A 24,531-nucleotide genomic window follows, 5' to 3' on the forward strand; every position below is an offset into this window, starting at 1 on the left:
AAAAAAATTCCCCCTGCAACTTGATCCCCACAAATTTAAATGCAGATGTTGCAGCAGAGCACAGGCTTAGTCTATTCCACTTTTCCACAGCTGCCCAATAACTCCTTATGCCAGCAACAAAGCAACATCTCATTGGATGACACTGAGACACTAGGGTGTTCTTACAGCTTTGTCTGTAAAAACAAGATCGTCAAGTTTTGTAATATTCTTCTTAAAGAACACTAACTGTAAAATGCTGAGATTTGCTCTGTAATAAACTGGAGGACAATATACATCTGATTATCATCAACATAAGGTAATGTTTCTTCTTAGAACACTCTCTGCATCTAAGTAAGTCTGATTCGTACTCTGATTTGCTTTCAAGATTCACTGAAAATTCCTTTCCTGAATTTTATTAATCCACACAAACTAAATGTCTCTGAACTAATAAAGCTTATCTGAATACAAAGACAGCAAGATACAGAACAAACAAAGCACTTTTAGCTGACGCTGCAAGATAAGTTTCTACGTGCTTTCTCTTTGTGAAGCGAATACACTAAAACCTGCAAGGATAAAGCAAGTAAAATTAAAGGAGTATAAGAATTAACAATATTTTTCTTCCTAATGAAAAACGGCTCGTTCCCCACACAAGGTTGACTTCTGTTGTAATTTCATAAAAACCTAAAGTACTTTAAAAGACATTTGAATTCAAGGATACGGGAACTGGATAGGACAAAGAAATCCAGAACAAATTCAAGGACAATATCTAAATGACAAACCCACATTTCTGGCAGAAACATCGTAACACAGAAATCTCCTGACAAAAAAAATTACTACGTGATGAGACTTTGCAGATGAAGCCAAAATAAGGTTAAGTGCATTAAACTAAGAAGCCAAAATCTGAAAATAGGTGTGATATTTCTAGCACTGTAATGTTGTACACCTGCACATGCAGTTTAAGCCTGTTCTAGAAAATATCACACTATATTTTGTAATCACTTAATTGGATAGTGCTACTTTCATATTTAAAAACCATACTGTAAAAAGAACCATACAGCAGAAAAATAAATCTCTTAGGAAAGAAAAATTCAAAGTAACTCCAGCAGTGACTTACCCATCAATATTAAGAGTCAGTTCTGATAGAGTCTTTTCCTTAGTTATTTGGCTGCACTAAAAGAACTGCATTCTGCTTTAGACTATTATAACTGAATAAAAAGCAAGTCCAACAGAAATCTTGATATTATTCCTGGTTACCAGCTCAAAATTCTCATTCACCAGTCAAAATCCCCTGGTTTTCCAGTAAGTACGTTATCAGTTTGGTTTTTGCATCAAAAAAAAATAACAAATTAGTTCTTCCCGTCTTTCCCCAAGTACCAGATAAGACATTTTAGACAAGTTTATTTAAAACTTTGTTCCCCAGTTCTCCCAAGACCATTCTCTCCACTGTATGTTAAAACACTTGTTAAACCATGCCAGATCCCATAATGTACCTATATATTATCCTTAGCACGTTTACACACTGCCTTCATAAGCTCAACCCTTATGAGGCAGCCCTTTGAATTTCAATCAGTTCCTTTAAAAAAACAACAAAAAACCAACAAATATAAACCCTTGATTTGCTAGCTCTAAAACTCCAGACTGTTTACGAACACGACTGCAAGGAACTCTCTGTCCTGTAGTAGTGGGAAGGTTCTTTCTGAAGTTGCTAGTCACTAGGAAGCAAGCACTTAGCATTCAAACACTTTAGCTTTAAAGAGGTTTGCTGACTTCAGCAAGTCTAGGTTTCTTATCCTTATTATTGCTAGGCAAGCTCAGTAATCACCACACTTCCTTTTAACATGAACATGTATATACTAGTAGTAAAACTTCCAGTTGCAGTTAGTCCCCATTCTTCAAGTGAATGCAGTCAGGAAGAGCTGCTGTCCTGCAAGCTAGTCTGGTGCAATCTGGCACAATAAACAGAAATAGCCTTTACATTCCTATTTAGAAGACGTTAACCTAACACGTTCTCAGAGCAAAACTACAGGCTATCCAAGACAAGATGAGTGAGCTCTCTTAAGCTGAAGATCTCCGTTCTGTGGCTATCTGACAGCACTGAAAGTTGCCCTATGTGAAGCACCTCCTAGGAGCATAACTCTTCCCTGAAAATTATGTCAGTGAGCTGCTGGTCTTTTGCTCAATTTATCGTGGCAGAAAGGTAGGGGAGCACAACCAAAATGAGAGCGCTCATCTCTGAACACTTTAAGGGCTACAGATCAAGAGACTTACTGTAAGGTAAGGATGTCATTTCGCATCCTTTATGAGTCTCCCAGAGTTGCCCTTCCTGCAACCTGGGTGAAAGTCTGACACGGTGGAGAAAGGGAGGCAGTCATTTGCTCCTTGCCTGAGCCTTAAGCAAAGCTAGACACAATCTGAGCATGCTACAAGTGGGAAAGGTTATGATTAGCTACCAAATCTTGATAGAGTCCAGCCGTAAAACAGGCACTAAGCAGTTTGACTTTCTTAGGACTTTACCGTGTGCGTATATGTATACTGCCGCAAAACTTATAGGTCAAAAGAGCCTATCAGACTAGGTGGCATTTTGTGAATGTCTTATAGCACCATTTAAATATCCCAGTCTCACAGTGAAGTTAATCTACAAAGAATTTAGAACCAACAAAATAAGAGTTAGATTTAAATCTTGACTTCTGGCTCTGTTACTCGTTGTATAATCTTCTAAAGAAAATTCCTTTAAATGACAGTTTCTCAAATGGCATCAAATATCTTTTTCAATAAGAAGAATCAGTTTTGGGATATCTTTGTGGTAGATCACAGTTGCTTGGATTCAATCTGAGCACCTCATGTAAATGCATACAGAGAGAAAAAATGAAACATTTCTACAGCTGAAAACCGCTGTAGCTTAGTTTGGTTGTCAAATAAATTCCAAGGTTACAGACGTCCAGATGTGTTACTCCAGTCTTTTAACAGAAAAAAGGGAAAAATAAAAATTAAATATGAACAATTAAAAGACGATCAACTCAATATTAATCAATTACACACATTGACACACAATGTAAGGAAGTCACAGGGACTCTAGATGAACATATGAAGAATTTCTCAGGACCTATCTATGACAGATCAATAATAATTTTTTCTCTCTCCTGTCATTTTCAGCAAAAAAATTCTGTTTGAGAATGAGTAAAACCCAATGATATTTCAGGAGATGCATATTTCTGTATGTAAGGTTGTGACAGCTGTCACCAAGAAGCTATGATGCATACAAAAGCGATGGCAACCACACTGAGACTGACTCATCAACTGTTATCAGTTGCCCATGTACGCATTCTTGATATAATTAAGTTTTGTGCCTCCATTACAATTTCACTCTTTGGTAAATCCTTTACGATTGGTCTTACACCTAGACAAGTTTTCTTTAAGTATGTATGAACTCAGAGATCCAAGACTGTGACTTTGTTTTGTACTTTCACTCACCAGTAGTCTACAACACAGTAAGTTACAGTGTCACCAGTACTTGGACTTCAGTAAGAGTTTAAATCAACTTCAGTGCAGAAAGAGAGATAAGTGACAGCTTCTCCACTGGAAAAGAAGACATTTTTCATGGACCATCTTGTCCCTTTCACTTTCTTCAGTGAGTAGGGAAGATACATCTCTCTGATGAAATGACTATCCCTTCTTTTTAAGCGTGTTAGGTCATCTGTCATTTTCAAGAGACGTGATACTACTCAAATAAATGCAGTGAGAAGAAAGTAGACACTGGCCATGAGAATGTAAAAGTGGTATGAGGCATAGACATGTCAAAGGATAGTTTCATAAATTTTCCCTCCAAGCAAAGTTTAACTAGATTGCTCCCTAAAACGAGAGGGGTAGTTCCACATTTTAGTAACTGTGGCTGGTGTGCCAGCTTGCAGTGCCAGCGTTGACAAGAGAGCTGTGAGCCTGGGCAGCTCCATTCTCCAGCTCCATCTCTTCCAACCGACTCTCTAGATGCAGCAGTTAAACTAATGGAAAAATGTAATTCCTGTTTTCATTTTCTCCAAATGTTCTAGAGTAGATTTTTGTTATCCAGTGGCACTAAAGCAGCACAATGGTGTTACTTGTTTCATTTCACCTGCATAACCTGTTTTTTCTGCTTTTGTGCCTATCTCCCTGTTTGCATGAAACCAACCCTGACTCCAGTCTACAGGCTTTACTTTTGTCAATATTAAACTACTACAGGAATATTTGGATCCTGTATCAAGTTCCTGCTGTCCTACATTTAATGTGCACATTTGCCAGGAAGTTGGATGTCACCACCTGGGGTAGTCTTATTTGTCATGATAGTCATTTCTCTCATCAAAAATCACTTTCAATTACATCAATCAAATATGAATCACCACAGCATGTCTGAGGCTTGACTGTATTTCAGCTGTCAAATATGAGAGGCCATGACTATTTATTTGCTAAAAATAACACATCAGTTTCTGCAATGACTGACATATTAATCTCCTCTCCTTCCTAGTACAATTCCAGTTAGGTTATTTGCACTTCACCTACATCATCTTCCTACTTTCAATATTTTTTATTGTTTGCTTTGTGATGCACAGTGTTGTTGCTACTTCAGAATGAGTGCCCTGTTTACTCTGGAAGCTGCCGTATTTCATTTGGCTGGAAACAATATAATATACAGTTTAGTTTATGTAAAATGTATTTAAAAAGTACATTTGGGATCCAGTCAGTCAAGACAACTATACTTTATGTTTCCCTGGAATATAGGTAGCATAACGTCACAATAAATTATCACGGAGGAGGAGAACAAAGCATGACTGGAGGAGCCCATTCATATGGAGCGTGGATTCATATGACAAAGGCACAAAACTCCAGAGCACTCACAAGGATAAAAATGGTACCCTCAATATCATGCAAAGGTCCTTCCATCAGTGTTGGAACACAACCATTTCTCATTTCTATATGTTTCTACAGTGAAAGCACAATAAAATTTTTCCTGGACACTAATTACAGCTTTGTGATGTGGGTTTTCATCTTTCCCCTTCTTGCCTAACTCTCTTTTAACTTAGGCAATGCTAGTATTTGTCAATCTTTCCCCTTCTTGTGTTTAAAACTTAACCGGGTTTCATTTCAGCAATGGTTTATATTTGTGCAGAAAAAATCCACCTTAACCAAATGAAGAGATGTTTACAAGAAATTCTTTTCCATGGAAGATAGCATGTTAACTAGGTGATAAAGCTGGTGGTGTACATGAAAATTCTTGTGAGAATTGGCACAGCTGGCAGAGGAGGAAAAGGCTATTTATTCTCAGCCTGTAGTCTGCAAATACCTAGAACTGAAATTCCACGGATGTAATCTAAAACCAGCCAGGACTTCACTTTATAAAGGTTTGCATCTCCACTGCTTACTATGTCTAGCCCATATCCAGGGCTAAACTATACTAGTTGTTCTACCACCCAGTGACCCCTCCCCAGAAGAGAAGGGGGATCAGGAAAGGGAGAGGAGTCCTATGGGTTGAAAAGAGAACAGATGTAATCAAACAGCCAAGTGAATATTAATACTAACGCCAATATCCAGTGTACAAAGTTATACTCACCCTAGTGAATGTCCAGCAGTCACAATAAATGGGAGCAGAATGGTAGGTAAGCCCCTACAGTGATGGTGACCCTTGAGGAGGAGAAGAAGCCCTCATTCTCAGCAAACTCCCTCCTTTATCATGAGGATGACGTTTACGGTACAAGATACACCTGTGAACCAGTTTGGGCCAGCTGTCCTGGCTTTTGCCCCTCCCAGCTCAAGCCCCCAGCAGATTTGAAACTGCTGATGGCCTGCACACCGTGGCTGGGCTGGAATTCCATCCCAGCAAAACCAGGACAATCACAAAAATATGTTAAGATCTATTGGAAAAAGTTGTTTAAAAAAACAACCCAGAAACACAGGCAGCAGTGACTAAAGGCTACATCTCTGCTGGATGGCCCACCCAAGGCCAGCCTACAGGGCTTGGAGGGCAGGGATAATGCCATCGCCTGTCCCCAGGTCTCTGCAGGCTGGCTGTGGGGGCAGCTGCGGAGAGCAGAGTGACCATGAAACAACCTCTGCACATTTGCTGGCTACAGCCACGCTGGCTTTACAGACCTGTACTCCAGGGGCACATACAGACCACAGTCCACCTCTGCAGCTAAGCCTGCAAGAGAGCTCAGGGATCTGAGTTCAAATAGGTATCTTAAGCTACGTAACTTGGGTTCCAGTGCTAGGCTATTGAAAGAATGCTGGAAAGTAGCCACCACTGCTTTGATGTTATTGTCCAGAAAGATCTAGTTCTCCATCTTCTTTGTAATCCTTTTGGAAAGCTAAGCTGCTTGTCCTGTTTATTATCTAAAAAGAAAAACTTCTATTCAGATTGGAGAAAATAATAATAAAAAGCATTAAAAATACTTTGACTTGCTTGTATTCAAGGATTAGAAAACATTAATTTGAAGATTTTCTTTGGAAAGTGCTCCATTTATGATCTTGGTTTAATTAATTTTAATGATGAATTTATAAGTCTGTTAAATGAAAATAGTTAGAATGGAAACTTAACTGCATTTTATAACCATCAGCATTATTGTGTGCTATAGCTGTGCTGTTGCAGGAAGGTGATTCTTGCTCAATTCCTAAATAATTTTCTCATTCTAAGCTGATGTTCCAGCTGCTTGCTCCAATTGCTGAATCATTAACTGACTTTGTGATACCATCTTTTTTGCTTCAGAGGTGATTGCAAAAGTGCTACCTTAACAGCATGCCACATCTATCAGTTTGCACTCCAGCCACAAGAAAACATAACCATCACCTAACTGATTCTCATTGGTTCTTTAAACTGCCTGGAAAATGAAAAGAGAATGTTCACGGGCTGCATTAAGAAAATCCCAAACATCATTTGCAGCTGGAAAAAAACCCTAAATTGTCATAATATTAAAGGAAGCTCTATCAAAAATGCAAATGTAGTGACAGTACCAGATGGTATAGCTACAATAATTTTCTTTGAGGATCCCTTTTGAAGCCACACGAAAAAGCTGAGCAAGTGGTTCAGGTGGGAATCTGAACCCACCTTTAGAACTGGAATTCCTGAACCTAAATTTGTGCAAGTTCCAATTCAGTGACATAGTGTAATGAAGAAAATGTCATCGTGCTTGTGCCTGGGTCAGAGAGTCACTGTGCACTGGGACCCCACATCCTGGCATGCAGGGAGGAAGTCAACTTAAGGTTAGGATTCACCACGCTGCTGGGTTAGCTTCCAAATCTGAACTTCAGTACGACTGCCCTTCCCTTCAGAAAGGCCTAATGCTCTAATGTTCTGTAGTTAATGCTAAAATGCTGTGTACAATACCTGCAAATGAAAAATATTTCTGTAGATATATTTTGAAATTATGTGTTCATCTCTGCATATCCTATGGAACACTGAGTTTTTATTGATAGGTTTCTTATGGTTCATATAGAATCACAAATAGAAAAAAAAATCCCTTCCATAGGAAAATAAACAAATAATAAACTGAGATATACATACAAGAAAGCACTCATTTTAAAATCTAATCTTGTAAGTAACTGGCTAAAAAAAAAATGGCTTAGCTGGAATTGTATGTTAAAAATGGAACAACAGACAAGAATACCACAAAGCAATTAAAATAATCTAGTAAAAAAGAAGTTTTTAGTAGGGCAACATCTTGCATACGACTTCAAGATTTGGAGGTTCACTTTCTATATATGTCTTACCTAAAAAAAACAGGCAAAAATTATTATTAGTCACTGCAGTTTTGTGCAGAGGTTGACAGGTTTGGAAAGAATGAATAAGTAAGTATGTTTTGCTTCCACATCATAATGTGAAATCTGTATTGACGTCTGCATGCCCACTAATCTTCCTTTATGTGCAATTACCTGTAATTTGGACACCGACTGTATTTGGCAAGCAGCAACATCTTAAGACATCTCCAGACAAAAATATTCAGCTTTTTTATCTGCATTTGGTCATCATGGTCTGTTTTATAAATCTACTGCATGTGTTTACAGCTTTTTTTACTTTTGCTCTGTACCACCAAATGCTTTTACTGATAGAGTGTTTCATATATGGATGCTTTTCAATTTATCTGGTATGTGTCAGCAAAAATACATGTGGGCCTTGCAGGTCTTGAGTGACAGATAAGGTAAGAAATATGATAAGAAGACAGAGAAAATTGATGTTGCAATACATGCTTTTTTGTGTGGTACACTAATAGTTATTTAGTAATGGGGAGGCAGAAGAGAATATTTGACAAGTTTGTCATTTAATAAGGCACAAGTAATCCTCATGCCAGGTCACAGCTCTTTATAAAGATACTTAGATTGGTCAGGCATAGCTGGAGGAAACTATTTGTTGAAACTTTCTGCTAAAAGCTATAGAAAGGTGAAATCCCAAGGGAGAATAAAATGCTCACTTTAAACAGTATTTGTTAAGGACAAACATAAGCTGAAACAGCTTGAAAGAAAAGCCATGGCATGATTTGAGCCATGCTCTGTCCTCTTCCTAACTCCAGCCTTAACATCATAGAATCATAGAATCACAGAATGGCCTAGGTTGGAAGGGACCTTAGAGATCATCCAGTTCAACCTCACTGTCATGGGCAGGGATACCCTTAACTAGACCAGGTTGCTCAAGGCCTCATCCAACCTGGCCTTGAACACCTCAAGAGAGAGGGCATCCACAACTTCCTTGGACAAGTTATTCCAGAGTCTTGCTATCCCTCTGTTGAAGAATTTTTTTTCCCAAGATCCAATCTAAATCTATTCTCCTTTAACTTAAACCCATTTCCCCTTATCCTAGCAGTGGACACTTTCGTAAAAAGTCCCTTCTCAGCCTTCCTGGAGGTTCCCTTTAGGTGTTGGAAGGCAGTTATAAGGTCCCTCCAGAGTCTTCTCTTTTTCAAGACTGAACAATCCCAGTTCCCTCAGCCTGTCCTCATAGCAGAGGTGCTCCAGCCCCTGGATCATCCTTGTGGCCCTCCTCTGAACTCATTCCAACAGATCTATGTCCCTCCTATGGTGGGGAGGCCAGAACTGGACGCAGTATTTGAAGTGGGGTCTCAAAAGAGCAGAGTAAAGGGGGAGAATCACTTCTCCTGATTTGTGTACCACGCTTCTCTTGATACATCCCAGGATGCGGTTGGCCTTCTGGGCTGCATAAGCGCACTGCCAGCTCATGTTCAGCTTCTCATCTATCAACACCGCCAAAATCCTTCTCTTCAGGGCTACTGTCAACCCACTCTGTGCCCACTTTGTATTTGTGCCTGGGATTGGCCTAACCCAGGCGCAGGACCTTGCATTTTGACTTGTTGAAGCTCATGCAGTTTGCACTGGCCCATTTCTCAAGCCTGTCAAGGTCCCTCTGGATGGCATCTCTTCCCTCAAGTGAGTCCACGGCACCACAAAGCTTGGTGTCGTCGGCAAACTTACTGAGGGTGCACTCAGTGCCGTCATCCATGTCACTGACAAAGATGTTGAACAGCACTGGACCCAGAACACTGTTCAACAAAGATGCTGCACAGCCCTTGTACTGCTGCTGTGGGATAGGTTGGGAAAATCTGTCATTCTTCAACATAGTATCTGCACAAAGGGAAATCCTCCTCTGACTAATGAAAGGGCTCTTTCAATCATTTATGCAATCAGAGTTGGGCTTCCTAGGGCTCGTTCTTTTGTGAACTGCATCTCCAGCATCCTCCTTCACAGAGCAGAAGATGGAAAATGATTTAGTAAAAACCTTTGTGGAAACTACTTAGCAGAGAAAAGCATTGCTTTGGCAGCAGGATAATACTTCCAGATATTCTTGAGTGTGCTATGCATTATATTCTTGAACTATGAGGAAGTTTTAGATAAAATCATCATAAGGGGAGTATTTTATAATACTATCCGTTATTTGAATGGGAAGGATAAGACCCACCATATCAGCACACTAGATCTTCTCCCACAAGATATAGGGCGGTCAGTCTGTTCACGGGCAGAGATTTCAATTTTATAACTGGGAATGTTTTTTGAGTGATTTATTGAAATCAAGTAAAAATAAATATTACAGGGAGGTGCAGGCTGTGGCTACCTGATGGCTCTAAGCAGGTACAGCGCCGCCATCAAAGCTAGTTAAATGCTGAACTGTATGGGGTGCTAGTAATCCAAATAGACAAGATTGCATTTTGCTCCTAAAGGTAATGCATATTACCTAAAGGTAGTAGCACATTCTCTAATGAGATACTTTGTACTGTAACAGAGAAAAACAGAGACTGAGGTCTGGATTTCTTATTTCAAGTTGTGTGTGACTTTTGCAAGGTATACCATAAACGAAGCAGTTTGTTTCAGACAGTGGAAAAATCTGGATCCAGAGCTCTATTAGGGGAAGATTTTAATCTCACAATTTAGTCAGCACAGTTTTTGCCACCATCACTAATCCCATTACTGTATCATGCATCGCACTGTCTGCACTGATGCTCTTTTAAGGCAAATCCTTCTCACTGTCTAGCCACCTGTCAGGCAGGCAGCCTCTTTGCTCTGCTGCTGTTACTGCAGCAAACCTTGTCCTGTGGTGCTGAAACCAAGAATATCTCCCCCTTAAAGCAAGAAATTTATTCCTTTATTCATACCACATTTTCATTATTAAGCAAAAATATGATTCATAAAATATTACCCTATGGCAATACACAGACTTCAATATTCATGCCATTTTATTAAAAAAAAAATCCTCTAAACCAGAAAAGATTAAACTCAAGCATGAATAAATACTAGTGTCTTCCCGGAAGCTACATCTGTGCCCTTTGTCTCCCGTCTTTTGACATCCCACGAATATCTCCAGAAAGTTATAAAACATTTTCTCTTGAGCAAAAAGCCCCTTGTGGATACGGATGTGTTCAGTAGTCTCTGAGAAATGTCTAGAGGTCTTGTAATTTCTCACTAACACAGCTCCAAGCTGGCTGTATTCCACAACCAGATTTTACCCAATAATTAGAAAGTTGCTCAAATCATTGTTACTCGGTCCTTCTGCCTCAGAAGACATCCCTTCTGTGAGATTCTGTGTGTTCTGCTGACTGATAAGAAAACGTGCATTCAAATTGGTCCTGCTTGTAAAAACTACGACTGACAACACTGTGCAATTTTAGAACCATAAGCCTCAGGTTATTCCTAGGTTCTTTTGAATCAGCATGAAACTCACTTCTATACTGAGATGTCCAACCCTGTATTTTTAAGCTTCCATTTTATTCTTGGCAATCTTATCTCTGGAAAGCAGCATAACTGCAGCAATTGTACATCTTATTTCAGAAAAATAAAGAAACATTCATTTTCCATTTTAATGATTTACTGGAAACTAGTTCACAGGGAACGAAGAGACTGATCATGAATGAAAATGAAAACCAGCAAGACCCAATTACTCACCCGTGCTAGGCTGGTTCCAGAAGGGACTTTGTATGGGACGTACTTCCTGTAGATATGTCCAACTCGAGAGCACGGAACATCAAACATGCCTCCTCCGCACATCCACACCTGTAAAAAAGGCATTTTAAGTAATGGGTATGTGAAAACCACGAATCACCCTGTACTGACCCCTCCCACAGTCATAGTGGTGGCCTTCTCAGCATGCCAATAGCTGGGCTTAGGTAATGTGGCAGACTCTCCTACTTGGAATTGCTCATGCAAAGGTAGAGCATATTCAAAATAAAACCATAAAACATATTTAGATTATCTACCAGCGGTCGTCTTGCAATGCATCCAAGATGTTATTGTGGCAGTTGTTTAAAACACACAGAATCAAAATTTCAAAAGAAGGCTATGTCAGCAAAACCAGCCATCAATGAGAAGTATTCTTTTCTTCCAAAACACCTGGCTTGTGCTTTGAATTGTGAATACAAAGCTCAAACATTAAGATGCTCTTCAGTTTGTAAAGGAAAAAGAACAAAAATCTATTCCTGTCTGATCAAATTTACGTAGTCAGGGGAAGAAGAGGATGGCACTATGTTTCATCGTGAATAGTTTAGTACTAAAACAGATGGAACCATCTGGAGTACACAGGTTTGATGCTTCAGGTCTGAGCAACTAAAACTCAGTCAAAACTGATGGGAGCTGCAAAAGTACTTCACAGCTCTAAAAAATCAAGCTGTGTCCTGATGGGCAGCAAATAAGGAATTTTTTGCAATTCTTCAGCCAGCATGTCTAGGTTTTACTGAGTGTACTTGAGAGCAAGGTTGTGTGCCATTCCAGAGGAACTATGGCAGTCATGCCAACCAATGGGTGTGATTTTCTATGCTCTTGCAATGCAGAGTCACCAAACTCCAACAGGGCTATTAGACAAAAGTTATTCATAACTTTCTGATTTCAAAAAAACAATTTGACTCTACAAATCAGGGAAATGGAGAACAACAAGAAAACCACACCTAGAATCTCCAAGTGGAACTTTTTAAGCATCCTGAAACTAAACACACAGCAAGAGTTGAAATTAGAGTGAAAACATCGGTATTATAAAAATTATTTCCTAATCCTGGCAAAACAATATTTTATTCCCCATAAGTTTAGAACAGAATGCTATTCCTTGTAAGGGACACTTGTGGTCTCAGTTTTCAGCCTTTAGACTGAAAAGAAAAAAAACACACCAACCCTCTCCCACCCAATTTAGAAGAAAACCACATCGAGCTAAGAAAGAGAGAGGGCTTATCCTTTCCATATCTCTTTACATACGCATCATAAAGATGCTTCATGAAACACCTCCATGAATCTGGATGAGAATTCAGGTCCGTGTATTACATATATGAAGGCATTTTATTTGTATTTGATGCACTCTGGGGTGAAATGGCATAAAACAAGTGTGCAATCGAGGCTAAGGCAAACATAGACAACTGGAATTGACCTATGAGTTTATAGGATCTGAATTAAAACAGTAAGCAGCCCCTTAAAACAAGGTAATGAAAAATATGATCCCATCACGAGTTCTTGACGTTCTGTATGAAGCCTGCAGAAAACAACGTGCATCTCTACACTTTTTTACTGTGTGTTTCTTACTCTATCTCTTTCGTCCTGCTCACTAGCTGGCTCTAGCTACTGGGTTTTTAAAATCTCAGGAAAACAAAATGATTAATGCCTTTCATTTAAAACAATAGTGCAAACAGGCAATAATTTGGTACCTTTTGCTGTGACTGCCTGTTTGTATTACGGTAGGTAAGTCTGCTTGGTCCTGGCAGTGTGGCCGTGAGCTTGGGATGAAATTTTAGTAATCTGAACATGCAGATACTAAACACTGCAATAACTTAGGGCTTGAGCATGACTTAAAGTGCTTGCTGAAGGCAGTAGGCTGGAATTCATCCCCTGAGACTGATATTCATACTGTGAATAGAGAAAAAGGGGTTTAAGAGGGAATGCTTGAGGTGCAAAGTGATTTAGGAAGCTGCTTCTTATGGGTCATTTGTGTATTAGCCCTGACAGTCCTTTAGCTGTTAGTCATGGCACCCAGCTGAGACCTGGCAATGAAATGTTTGAAGATCTACAACTCATTGCAGGGCAAACCCAAATACGCTAGAGTAAATGTTTAAGAAAAGGTTGAAATCACTGAAAGACAGGCAAGATCGTGTGCTTGGCTTTGTTCTGAAATTCCATGGACACCCTTGAGCAGTCAGATAAAGCTGAGAGCTACTCAAGGAACTCACCGCCTCCCAACACAGAGCTGACTAAGGCACAGGAGCTCTAGTTAGGTGCTTCTGCTACACGACAACATCTCAGTAGAGGACACAAATTTTGTGGGCTAGGGGCATAAGGTAATAAATGCAGCTGTCCTGGGCATCACTCTGCTAAATGCAAGCATGTAAGCTGACAGAATCCAAAGTATTTCATTATCTACTTCTTTGGTGAGGGTGTCCTGTTTGGTCTCCTAGTGAGCATAATAATCCTTCTCAGGGAGGAAACTCACTGGTGGGTTGGAATTAGAGGCCCAAATGTATGCTCTGCCTCCATGTCAAAATAGCTCACTCCTAATTTACTGGAAAACATGTTCATAACCATATTAAAAAAATTATAAAAATGACAGTTTTTTAAAAAGTTGGTTGATGCCATTGTTAAAAAAAAGTTACACACCTTTCTACCAATACTGCATTTATATGGTACATCACTTGTATCTGATTTAGAGGGAACCTCCTCTCTGTAGCTGCCTTCAAACAGTCCAGTGAAAACGTAGACCTATATTTCCTATTCATTCTTGGTTTCTAAATTAAGGTGTTATTTCAAAGGCTAGAGAAGATTTTACAGTGATTATTCAAAGTTTCTTAGCCTTTGGAGAATGGACAGCATAGTAGCTTGTCTCAGATGAAGGTCAGCCACACAACAGATTTAGAAGACAAGAAAGCAGAAATATATGTATATAGGCCAGTACTACTTTAACACAGACAATGAGAGCTGCAGGAGACATATACTGAATTTCTACTAAAGCAATAGGATACCAGTAAAAAAAATAAGAGAAAAGGAATTAGAAAAAAACCTTGTCAGATACGCTGAGACAATAACAAGTAGGAGGAAATAACAGTTTGTGTTAGGCTTACGCTTGATAGATATAAAACGCGAAAATGCTGTGCTGCACCTGAGGTGTGCTGTGCAGGGTAATTGAAATGAATTTGGGGCTGTCTTGAAGGACATTTAGCAGCTGTTTCTATTTATCTTTCAGCTTCAGAATGATTTTAAAAGCATTTTTTATATTTTCCTGGGAAGATTGATTCTGGCAACTTTGTCTTTAAAATGTGCACTTTTATGTTACATGCCCTAAATGTAAGAAATTGGAGAATGACTTCTGTGTTAAATATTACAGACCTCCAGTGTACCCTGAAAGGAATTCAGGTGGCATGGGCCATTTGGAAAAATGGTATCACAGCACTGATGCCTCGCTGTTTATCTAAGAAGCAAGCAATGAAACTCTCAGATTGCTACTGTCTCCTTCTTACAAAAGCAACGTATCTGGTCCACAGCTGAGGTATAAAAACTAAAGATGAAGCCAAAACAATGTAATTTCAGCTTGGAAAGATCAAAAGAAGAGCAGTTTATGTGTCAACTAGATACTACATCACAATTTATCTTTATATAGCTCCTTCCAACAGAATGTTGCAAAACACTTTATAGGGATGGTTGAAAGCAAAAGGCAGGCATTAATGTACAGCTTTAAAAGAAACGAAACTGCGGTTATATGGTTTTGTTCCGGACCGGAGCTTCGATGTCACAGATGCACTTTTTGGCTCTGTTCTACAGCTCTTGTGGGATTTTTGTGTGATTCACCCTCTTTTCACGTCACTTCTTTGTCTCTAAAATAGAATTCTGCCTTTTTTTTTTTTTTTTTTCTTTTCCCTGCCCTTAACTCTCTAGCTTATGAGTGATCCAGCCTGGGGACTATCTGGAAAATGTAAATACTGTGCACAGGAGAAAGAGACTCCAATCCATATGCTACACTGTAATCATAATTACTGCAGTAAGAGACTTACGATTTTTGAGCACTGGAGGACGTGTTGCTGTGGAACAGGAACATAAACACACCGCAAATTATGTAAGACTGAAGGGGGAGTGAATGCGTTTTGGATCAGGCTTCAAAACTAATTGAGAAATATACTGCTGCTGAGAGTCAGTAACAAAGCAGACAAGAGTGAGAGACATGGAAATTGATGGAAAAAAACCCAGAAAACTGGTGGAAGAAGAATATAAAGCACGTCATGCAAAGCTGGTGCTCTCAGCTTTGTGCAAGAAAGATAGACTGCAAACAGGAGAAATGTATTACCACAACGAGGCTGAAGAAGTTGTAGAAAATAAGCATATAAAAACTTTATGGGATTTTTCAGTCACTGTTCCTGAAATATAAGCCAAACCAACAGATTTAGCAGTTGTAGAAAAATGGAAGGAAGAATACTTTCCTGTAAACTTTTCCATGTAGTTAGAATGTTCAAGAAAAAAAATTGAAAAATAGGATCACTGACTGCAAATCTGCAGTGAATGGGTTCACAAACAGCAAAACCATTTATTTGTGGAGCAGAGGGATTTCCTGTCAGGGATATTAAAACAATACTGTGTAAAGCAGGAACTGGGAACTGATGACTCTGGGTATTTCAATAATACTCACCAGCACCTCTAAAATGCTGAGAAAAGTGGCAATATTCCATGTTTGTCAGTTCTTCATATAGTTTACAACTGCACTGACATCTCCCCCACACCCTATCTCCTGCCAAGGTTGCCAGCAGTGAGGGAATAAATTATGATGATAAAGAGATTAATGACCTCGAACTTGGAGGTGTGTGTTAGAAAACAGAGATAAAAATATGGAAGATGTGTCAGGATGGATAAGAATAAAACAACTTTAGATACAGGTGACTAGCTTCAAAGAGGCAAGGGTATCATTTTTGTTAAGGTCTGATTTACGACGCCTAAAAAATGCCCAGTGTTAAAGGATTGCAGTGGGTTTTCATAGCAATGTTTTTGTAGCAGCGGGGCTGCAGGATTAGCTTCTGTGAGAAGCTGCTAGAAACCTCCTCTGTCTCCAATGGTGCCAATGCCAGCTGGCTTCAAGATGAACCCACCACTAGTCAAGGCTGAGCCCATCAGCACCAGTGGTAGCACCTCCGGGATAACAGATTTAAGAAGGGGGGGGAAAAAAAGATGCATAACAGCTGTTGCAGCCAGAGAGAGAAGTAAGTATTCGAGAGAAACAACTCTGCAGACAACCAGGTCAGTGAACAAGAAGGGGCAGGAGGTGCTCCAGGCATCAGAGCAGAGATTTCCCTGCAGCCTGTAGCGAAGACCACAGTAAGGCACGCTGTGTCCCTGCAGCCCACAGAGATTAACGGTGCAGCAGATGTCCGCCTGCAGCCCATGGAGGGCCCTATGCTGGAGCAGGTGGATGCCTGAAGGAGGCTGTGACCCCATGGAAAGCCCATGCTGGAGCAGGCTCCTGGCAGGACCCATGGAGGGAGGAGCCCATGCTTGGAGCAGCTTGCTGGCAGTACTTGTGACCCCATGGTAGACCCATGATGGAGCAGTCTGTTCCTGAAGGACTGTACCCTATGGAAAGGACTCATGCTGGAGAAATTAATTAAAAACTGTAGCTCATGGGACAAACTCATGTTGGAGAAGTTTGTAGAGAACTGTCTTATGAGGAGGGACCCCATGCTGAAACAGGGGAAGAGTGTCAGGAGGACTGACAAACTGACCACAACCCCCAGTCTCTGTCCTCCTATGCTGCTTGGTGGGAGGAGGTAAAGAAAAGGAAGTAGAGAAAAATTAAGCCTGGAAAGAAGGGAGGGGTGGTGGGAAGATGCTTTAGGATTTGGTTTTATTTTCTCATTACCCTAAGCTGATTTAACTCGTAAAAAGTTAACTTTTCCTCACTGAGTCTGTTTTGCCTGTGATGGTAACTGCTGAATGATCTCCCTGTCCTTATCTTGACTCATGAGCCATTTGTTGTATTTTGTCTCCCATGCCCAGCTGAGGATAGGGAGTGACAGAGTCACTTTGGTGGGCAACTGGCATTGGTGACCAGCCAGGGTCAACCCACCACAAGGATCTTCGGCAAACACAGGAAATTAGTATGCTTCACTACTCTATATTTTGGAGATTATTATATAAACTCTGCCTTTCTGACAGATTTAAATTTAGGATTTCCTAAATAGTGTCTTCCCTGATTATTGAGAAGAGATGTTATTAATGAGGTCAGTTCCAGCGCTTTGCCATCCTTCACAAGTCTAGCACACACTGAACAGTACTGTCAGCAAGATATCATACAACTTTTTAATTAAAAAATTGATCCTGAGGTTATGTTGCCAAAAAATTAAAATGCTGCACATTATTTCTTATGTAAAAATTAATCTAAAAAACTAATGAAGAAGTCCTATTTTGACACACGGGTTGTGGCTGCCTCACCATCCACTGAATGTGTATGAGTGTGCTCTGATTTGGAAACAGCAATTAATCACAGCACGGCATCCTGTGCTACGCTTGCTGCTATCCTCTGCAGCAATATTAGCAAGCAAGAGAAGAACAAAAGAGGAATATGTTGGGCTTTGTATTCAAGGAAATAAAGGTCAAGAATATTTTTAAGCAGCAGCTTTTTTTTTCTTTTTTTTTAACCTGTCTCTCCATGCTCCTGACAACTCACCACCTGGAATTGCCATGCCTCAAGTTTGAGGAAGTTTCCTTTCCTGCCATGGCACAATTCTAAATGTCACAAAAACATAAAATATACTGTATTTTGGAGAAACTTATTGAATTATACTACAGTGAATTCAGATTCACTGCAGACTCACTCTCTGTGGCATCTTTCTTTTTCTATTAAACACTCTTCCCTCCCGAACACATATACACACAAACATATTTCTGCTCGCATCACCCCTTCTGTCCCTGCACAACGAGGAAAGGCAACTCCTCCCCCAGAAAAAGACCTTTGGTTAAGACTGGGCTCTACACTGAAGCCTAGTGTCTGTCACTCCAGGTTGTATCTAGTGAAACAGCCAGAGAAAACCATCAAAATTGACACTTTCCCTCCAAGCTTCCCAGCCTGAGTACCTTTCCTAAATCTAATTCGACCTCCTCTTGTCAGGAACTGCTGCCCGACTCCCCAGGCAACCACTTATCCTGCTAAACTAATTTTTAATCAGTCCTTGAACTCTGTCTTAGCGTCTTGAACTCATAAAGCAATATGGCTTTGCTATTATTAGTGATTCCTTTGAGCCTGCATGATGGCCCTTGATCCAGCACTAGACCAATTCACTGCATGTCTGGGGTTTGCAAAGTGCAACAGAAGATTACAGTGAGCAGAGTAGTTGATATTAAGTTCATGATGAAGCAGCTAATAATTCCTTAAGTCAGAAGACTTTAGATAAACTATTTTATTGAGTCTTGACTGGCACAGACCAGGCCATCATACTAAGACCCAGCACACTAGTCATCTAAAAGATCTATTTTCTCTGACTCTCTAAGCTCACACTTTGCACTCATGGCTTCCCACTTGCTTTCTAACAAACTCTTGAGTTGTGGAGATGACTGTGGATGTCTCTGGTACAGTAATGCACAGGCTTTTGGTTGAGAAGATGTTTTTCCTTAATAGGAACTTGATTGTTAAGTAATCTTCCCTGTAGAAAAAGTGTGAATGTTTCCATGGAGTGAAGTTGCACAGGTAAGACACTCCAAATAGTTATCTGCCAACGTAAACAACACTACTGTGAGAGAGGGTATCAACACAGGGCACCCAAGCTATGACACTTTCACAGGCCGTAGATGTGGACACTCTAAGAAAAGGTAAGATGTAATTTCAGACCCACTCAAGCAGTCAAGGAAATCAAACCATGCTGGTCGTCTGGAATTTTCACTGACTTTGTGAATAACAGAAAGATGGCAACTGCACCACCTTCCAAGTTTTGTGAATAAAACCAGTAAATTAAAATCTCTGGCTAACTTATCCTCATTTAAACACATTTTAAGATGACTGAATCTATAGCTACAGTAGAAACTATTGAAACATAAACCTTTCCAAGCTGATATCGGTGATTCTAGTTTTAATTAAAACCAATCCTTTCTTTTTCTCCCTTTCACTTCCATAATTTTTTTTTGTCATTCCAAACCAAACAGCAGTCTTCTTTTTAAAACTTACATGTGTTAATTTTTTCCAATAGAAAGTTGTTCTTATTTGCCAGTCATTTCTAGAGAGTTTTTTTAACCCTTTTAACACTAATAAGACAGGACATGGAATCTAAAGTCAGTATATATTAATGAGATGAAACAGGAGATATCACTGAAATGAGACCCACTGTCACATAGCTGCCTCCAAAAAAATCTGTCACTTGAGCAAAACACACTGGGACAATCGAGTGTCTCAATTTCCAGTGCTGTTGCCATGGTTTCTATACAAAGACTGGAGAGCATTACAAGTATATACTTTGAGATGACAAATAAAAGGAATACGTGAAATAGGACAATAAAATGAGTGACCTGTCAGAGACCATTGTGACAGCTACTAGTGACTACTTACATTTGCCTCTGAAACAACCTAAACGGACAGAAGGTATATCAATATATTCTAAATACACTGTCTAGCTATTAGGTTTCCCCTGCCTTCCTATTTTATTTTGCTGGAGTATAAAAATGATTTGGAGAAACATGAGAGTAGCACAGTTAATACAAACCATTTTGCTATTTTGGATAACTCCTGTAAAGACAGTCTGGCAGGCCAGTGCTGGGTCACGCTGTGTGTTTCCTTCAACAGATCGGCCTCACCTCTGTTGTTTTAATCACTGTTGAAACTTAGATTCAACAAAATGTATGATATTAGTCATGTCTGAGATACCAAATTTATTTACTAAGTTTTACAGTGTCAGAGTTCAGAAGTAGGTTGAAAAGATCCTGAAGAAAAAGGTGTATTTTAATTTCAGTTCCCAGTCTTATCCAAATATGCTTGACTCATTGCATCTGCATCATGAAATTCTATCAAGTCACTGAAAATCTTTGCATGGAGAGGCCATGAGGTGAAGTTCTTATGTCTTTGGGTATCCTGGGACACAATAAATTCAGTCTTCAAAATTAGATATGTTAGTCCTCAGGAAACTAACGCAAATACCTATTTTACATGTGGAAAGTAATAAGACTTTCAACGACGTATAAAAGCCAAGTAACTCATTTGAATACACACGTCCACATAGAATAAGAGGATATACTGTGGCTGGTTGTACATAACCTGAACACTTGAAAACTCCCCATATATTTTGTCCTTACAATAATTCAAATGCAATTAAAAAATCATCTGACTTTGAAAAGCTGACCTGTAGATAATAGCTCGTAGCAGCTCACTACTACTGAAAGGGGTCCCACTTCCCTGAGCTGATCACAAGGAAGCCCACCCCCAGGAAATGATGGAACTGGACAGATAATTATACAATTTTAATTTTTTCTGGATTAGTTCTCGGTTGGCTTACTGAGTTGATCTCAACACCTGAAGTAAATGCAACATCTAAGACAAGTTAAGTGGAGAAGACGACAAAAGTAACAAGGTAGAACTTCATTCTTTAATGGTGGTAAGATAACCACATTTTGGAAGGAACTGCTCTCAGTGTGACTTTTGTATTGCTTCTGGAGCATATGCTAATAGCATAATTCTCTGTGAAATAAGTGGGAATTCATAAAGAAAAAAGTAGTAATTAAACTAATTTTAGTTAAAAGACAAAAGCCAGTATAAATGAAAGCATCGTGATTACATGATTGTTGCACCAAAACAAGTACGGAAATATTGTATAAAGTGACTTGATGACTTACCTTAAAAGAGATTTCATACTGCTCTCCTCCCCATATTTCTAACCCTGGATCATAGCCTCCCAGCTCCCAAAACCATTTCCGGTTAACGGCAAAGAGACCTCCAGCCATTACAGGAGACCTGAAGGATGAATAGAACAAGACAAATAATAGTGAATATATTTGGACCATGTGTGTATATGCCTCTGTGTGTGTATGTGTGTGTGTAAACGTAGTGGTCTGGCTTCCACAATTGTCTGGGGCTATGGAAGCAGATGACATCATCCCTGAAGAACAAACTGGAAAATAAAAACTTGCCCCACTGCCACTGATTTAGGATTTGGCAGCGAACTCAGGACTGGTAGGTATCACAGGAACCCATGCATAAGTTAGAAGTTTATTAAAGAGGACATAAAGTTAATGGAACAACATTATGCCATATTTTCTGTCGTAACCCTTTTTATACTGCTATATTTTATCCAAGCCTGTGGAGAAGATAAAATAGCAAGCAGACAGCTGAGTGGCCTCTGCCATCTTTAGAATGCCAGCAAATCCTCACACATGTGAATGTTAAAAAACGATCCTCTCACCTGCATTCACAGCAACGAAAAACATTATGGGTATTTTATCTTTCACTTCTATAAACCAGCTTTATTTAAAAAATATGTATTTCAGATTATATCTTATCTTAAACTATCCACTTGCACAACTAGTAAACCTTTTTAACAGCCTAATTTTATTTTCTTTTAGAGACAGTATTTTTAAAACCACATAGAAGTTTTGTGAAACAAAGCTGCAATATTCTAACTGGCGAGGCCGTGCACTGTAACAGACACTGAATGTTAATATGTTTTTTTTTACTTTTATTGACATTTTACACGTTAAATATTGACCATTCTTTCCACATATGAATAAATTCAATGGAGATTTTATTAGAAACCTTCCCCTGGGGATTCTGACTACTAAAATACATTTTCAATTCCTATCGAAGTAACTCTAATTACAACATGCCCTTTGTGACTTCAGGTTCTAAATAATCGAAAGACAATGTCCTTTTTAGAAAGACGGACTGGCACAGAAAATGCTTAAAACTAGTTACTGGCAGAAGAAATTAAGTTCCAGCAATCACTGGGGAAAACAGGATTTCTCTAATTCTCTTAGGTACAATATCCTTCATGAATGTTTTTCTTGACACAGTGAATGGCCTATGAAAAAGGTAATCCCTGCAGATGAATCACACAGAAGATGAACTTCAAACTGCAAAATAATTGGCAGCTACTTACAAATGATACTGACAACAATGTGCATAGAAATCACAAGTTATTTAAATGTCAAAGTTCAGAACGTTTATTACAGTTAGCAAAACTACCAAACAATGACTGGAACAACAGCAAACTCATAGCTCTTGCACTTAAACAAAAAAGAAAGGAGAAAATAAGAAATTGCATGTAGCTTTGCTCCATTTATTCTTATTCCACAACATGTTCTGACATTTGTTGTTTTGCAGGAAGAGCAATGGAGAGGACAAACAGGACGGCTTTTTGGTTTTCACTGGAGTGGGATGAGCAAAGAGCTGTGTGAATGTGATCACTTGGCATGGGATATTTACTCCACTCCATGCCACAGGCAGCTGCTGCTGAACAGGCCTTAAATTGTCTCCAAAATATGAAGATTAGAGTCCAGTCCTACAATCATGACTGATATAAAAAGTCCTTTTGCTGTCAGTAAGATCACTTATACAGATAAGAACTGCAGCCCAGAAAGCCAGTCGTGTCCTGGGCTGCATCAAGAGGTGCGTGGTCAGCAGGTCGAAGGAGGTGATTCTCCCTCTCCACTCCAATCTCATGAGACCCCACCTGGAATACTGCATCCAGTTCTGGAGCCCACAGTACAAGAAAGGTATGGACACGCTGGAGCGCGTCCAGAGAAGGGCCACGAGGATGATCAGAGGGCTGGAGCACCTCTCCTATGAAGACAGACTAAGAGAGTTGGGGATGTTCCGTCTGCAGAAAAGAGGGCTCCAAGGAGACCTTATTGTGGCCTTGCAGTATTTCAAGGGGGCTACAAGAAAGCTGGGGAGGGGCTTCTTAGGATGTCGGGTAGTGATAGGACTAGAGGGAATGGATTGAAGCCAGAGATGGATCAGTTCAGGTTGGACGTTAGGAAGAAGTTCTTCCCCATGAGGGTGGTGAGATCCTGGCACAGGTTGCCCAGAGAGGTGGTGGAAGCCCCATCCCTGGAAGTTTTTAAGGCCAGGCTGGATGGGGCTCTGAGCAGCCTGATCTAGTGGGGCATGTCCCTGCCCATGGTGGAGAGGATTGGAACTAGCTGATCTTTAAGGTCCCTTCCAACCCTGACAATTCTATGATTCTATGAAAGAGAACTAAGCTCTTGTTAATGGCTTCTGTATAGAAATGTCAAATACAAAGCTATGTTTGTAGAAGGACAAGAGGAAATGGACTCAAGTTGTGCCAGGGGAGGTTTAGGTTGGATATTAAGAAAAATTTCTTCACCAAAAGGGTTGTCAAGCATTGGAACAGGCTTTCAAGGGAAGTGGGAGAGTCACCATCCCTGGAGGTATTTAAAAGACTTGTAGATGTGGTGCTTAGGGACACAGTTTAGTGGTGGATGTTAGGTGAGTGGTTGTACTAATGATCTTAAAGGTCTTTTCCAACCTAGATGATTCCATGATTCTAAGTAACTGTTTCATGAAATGTCCTACTCAGACACTCAATCAGATTTGAGCTACTGTGACATAATATTACGTAATCACAGTGGGAAGCTGTAAAATACTTAAGAGTCAAAAACTTAAAAGGACAAAGACTCCTGAAACATCAGAAAAGCTGGAAGGCTAAGGCTGCTAAACTTAAAGGAGTTACAAAGAACTTCTATATGTGAGGTATTGCACAGACTCACTGACTATACCTGAAAGAGCAATATAGCACAACTAAAAGCCAGATGATCCAAAAGTGGCCCATGAGGTCACAGATTCCTGTGCCAAGACAGAAAAAGAGTTTGATTTAGTAAGACTGAAAAAAACCCTCACGCCAACACAAGCCAGCAAAGAGTTTTGTAACTTCTCATGATTTACATGCAGAGGAAGAAAAGAAATCATCTACAAATTTTCAAGGTATGATAAAGAGTGACACGGACCTAGAAGGAGTGTGAAGTTACTTGCGTTAGAAATTTATGTGGTGTATTGCAAACAAATGAACTGCACAGCAGGGTTTGGAGTCACTGCATTGCAAGAGTGTTATATGCAGTGGTCCTAGAGGAGTCGTGAAGATGTGAAAG

General features: G+C 39.7%; 1 protein-coding gene across 1 annotated transcript in view; it reads right to left on the reverse strand.

Moving 5' to 3' along the window:
* The window catches only part of GALNTL6 (polypeptide N-acetylgalactosaminyltransferase-like 6), an 86,115-nt gene that overhangs the window by 25,119 nt on the left and 36,465 nt on the right, over positions 1–24,531 (reverse strand). Inside the window, exons 3-4 of the mRNA XM_009870231.1 lie at positions 21,262–21,379; positions 11,389–11,496 (exon numbers count right to left, since the gene is read on the reverse strand). Of these exons, the coding sequence (XP_009868533.1) occupies positions 11,389–11,496; positions 21,262–21,379 (226 nt within the window). The remainder of the gene's footprint in view (positions 1–11,388; positions 11,497–21,261; positions 21,380–24,531) is intronic.

This window comes from Apaloderma vittatum, unplaced genomic scaffold (genome assembly GCF_000703405.1).
Source record: "Apaloderma vittatum isolate BGI_N311 unplaced genomic scaffold, ASM70340v1 scaffold12390, whole genome shotgun sequence".
Classification (NCBI taxonomy): domain Eukaryota; kingdom Metazoa; phylum Chordata; class Aves; order Trogoniformes; family Trogonidae; genus Apaloderma; species Apaloderma vittatum.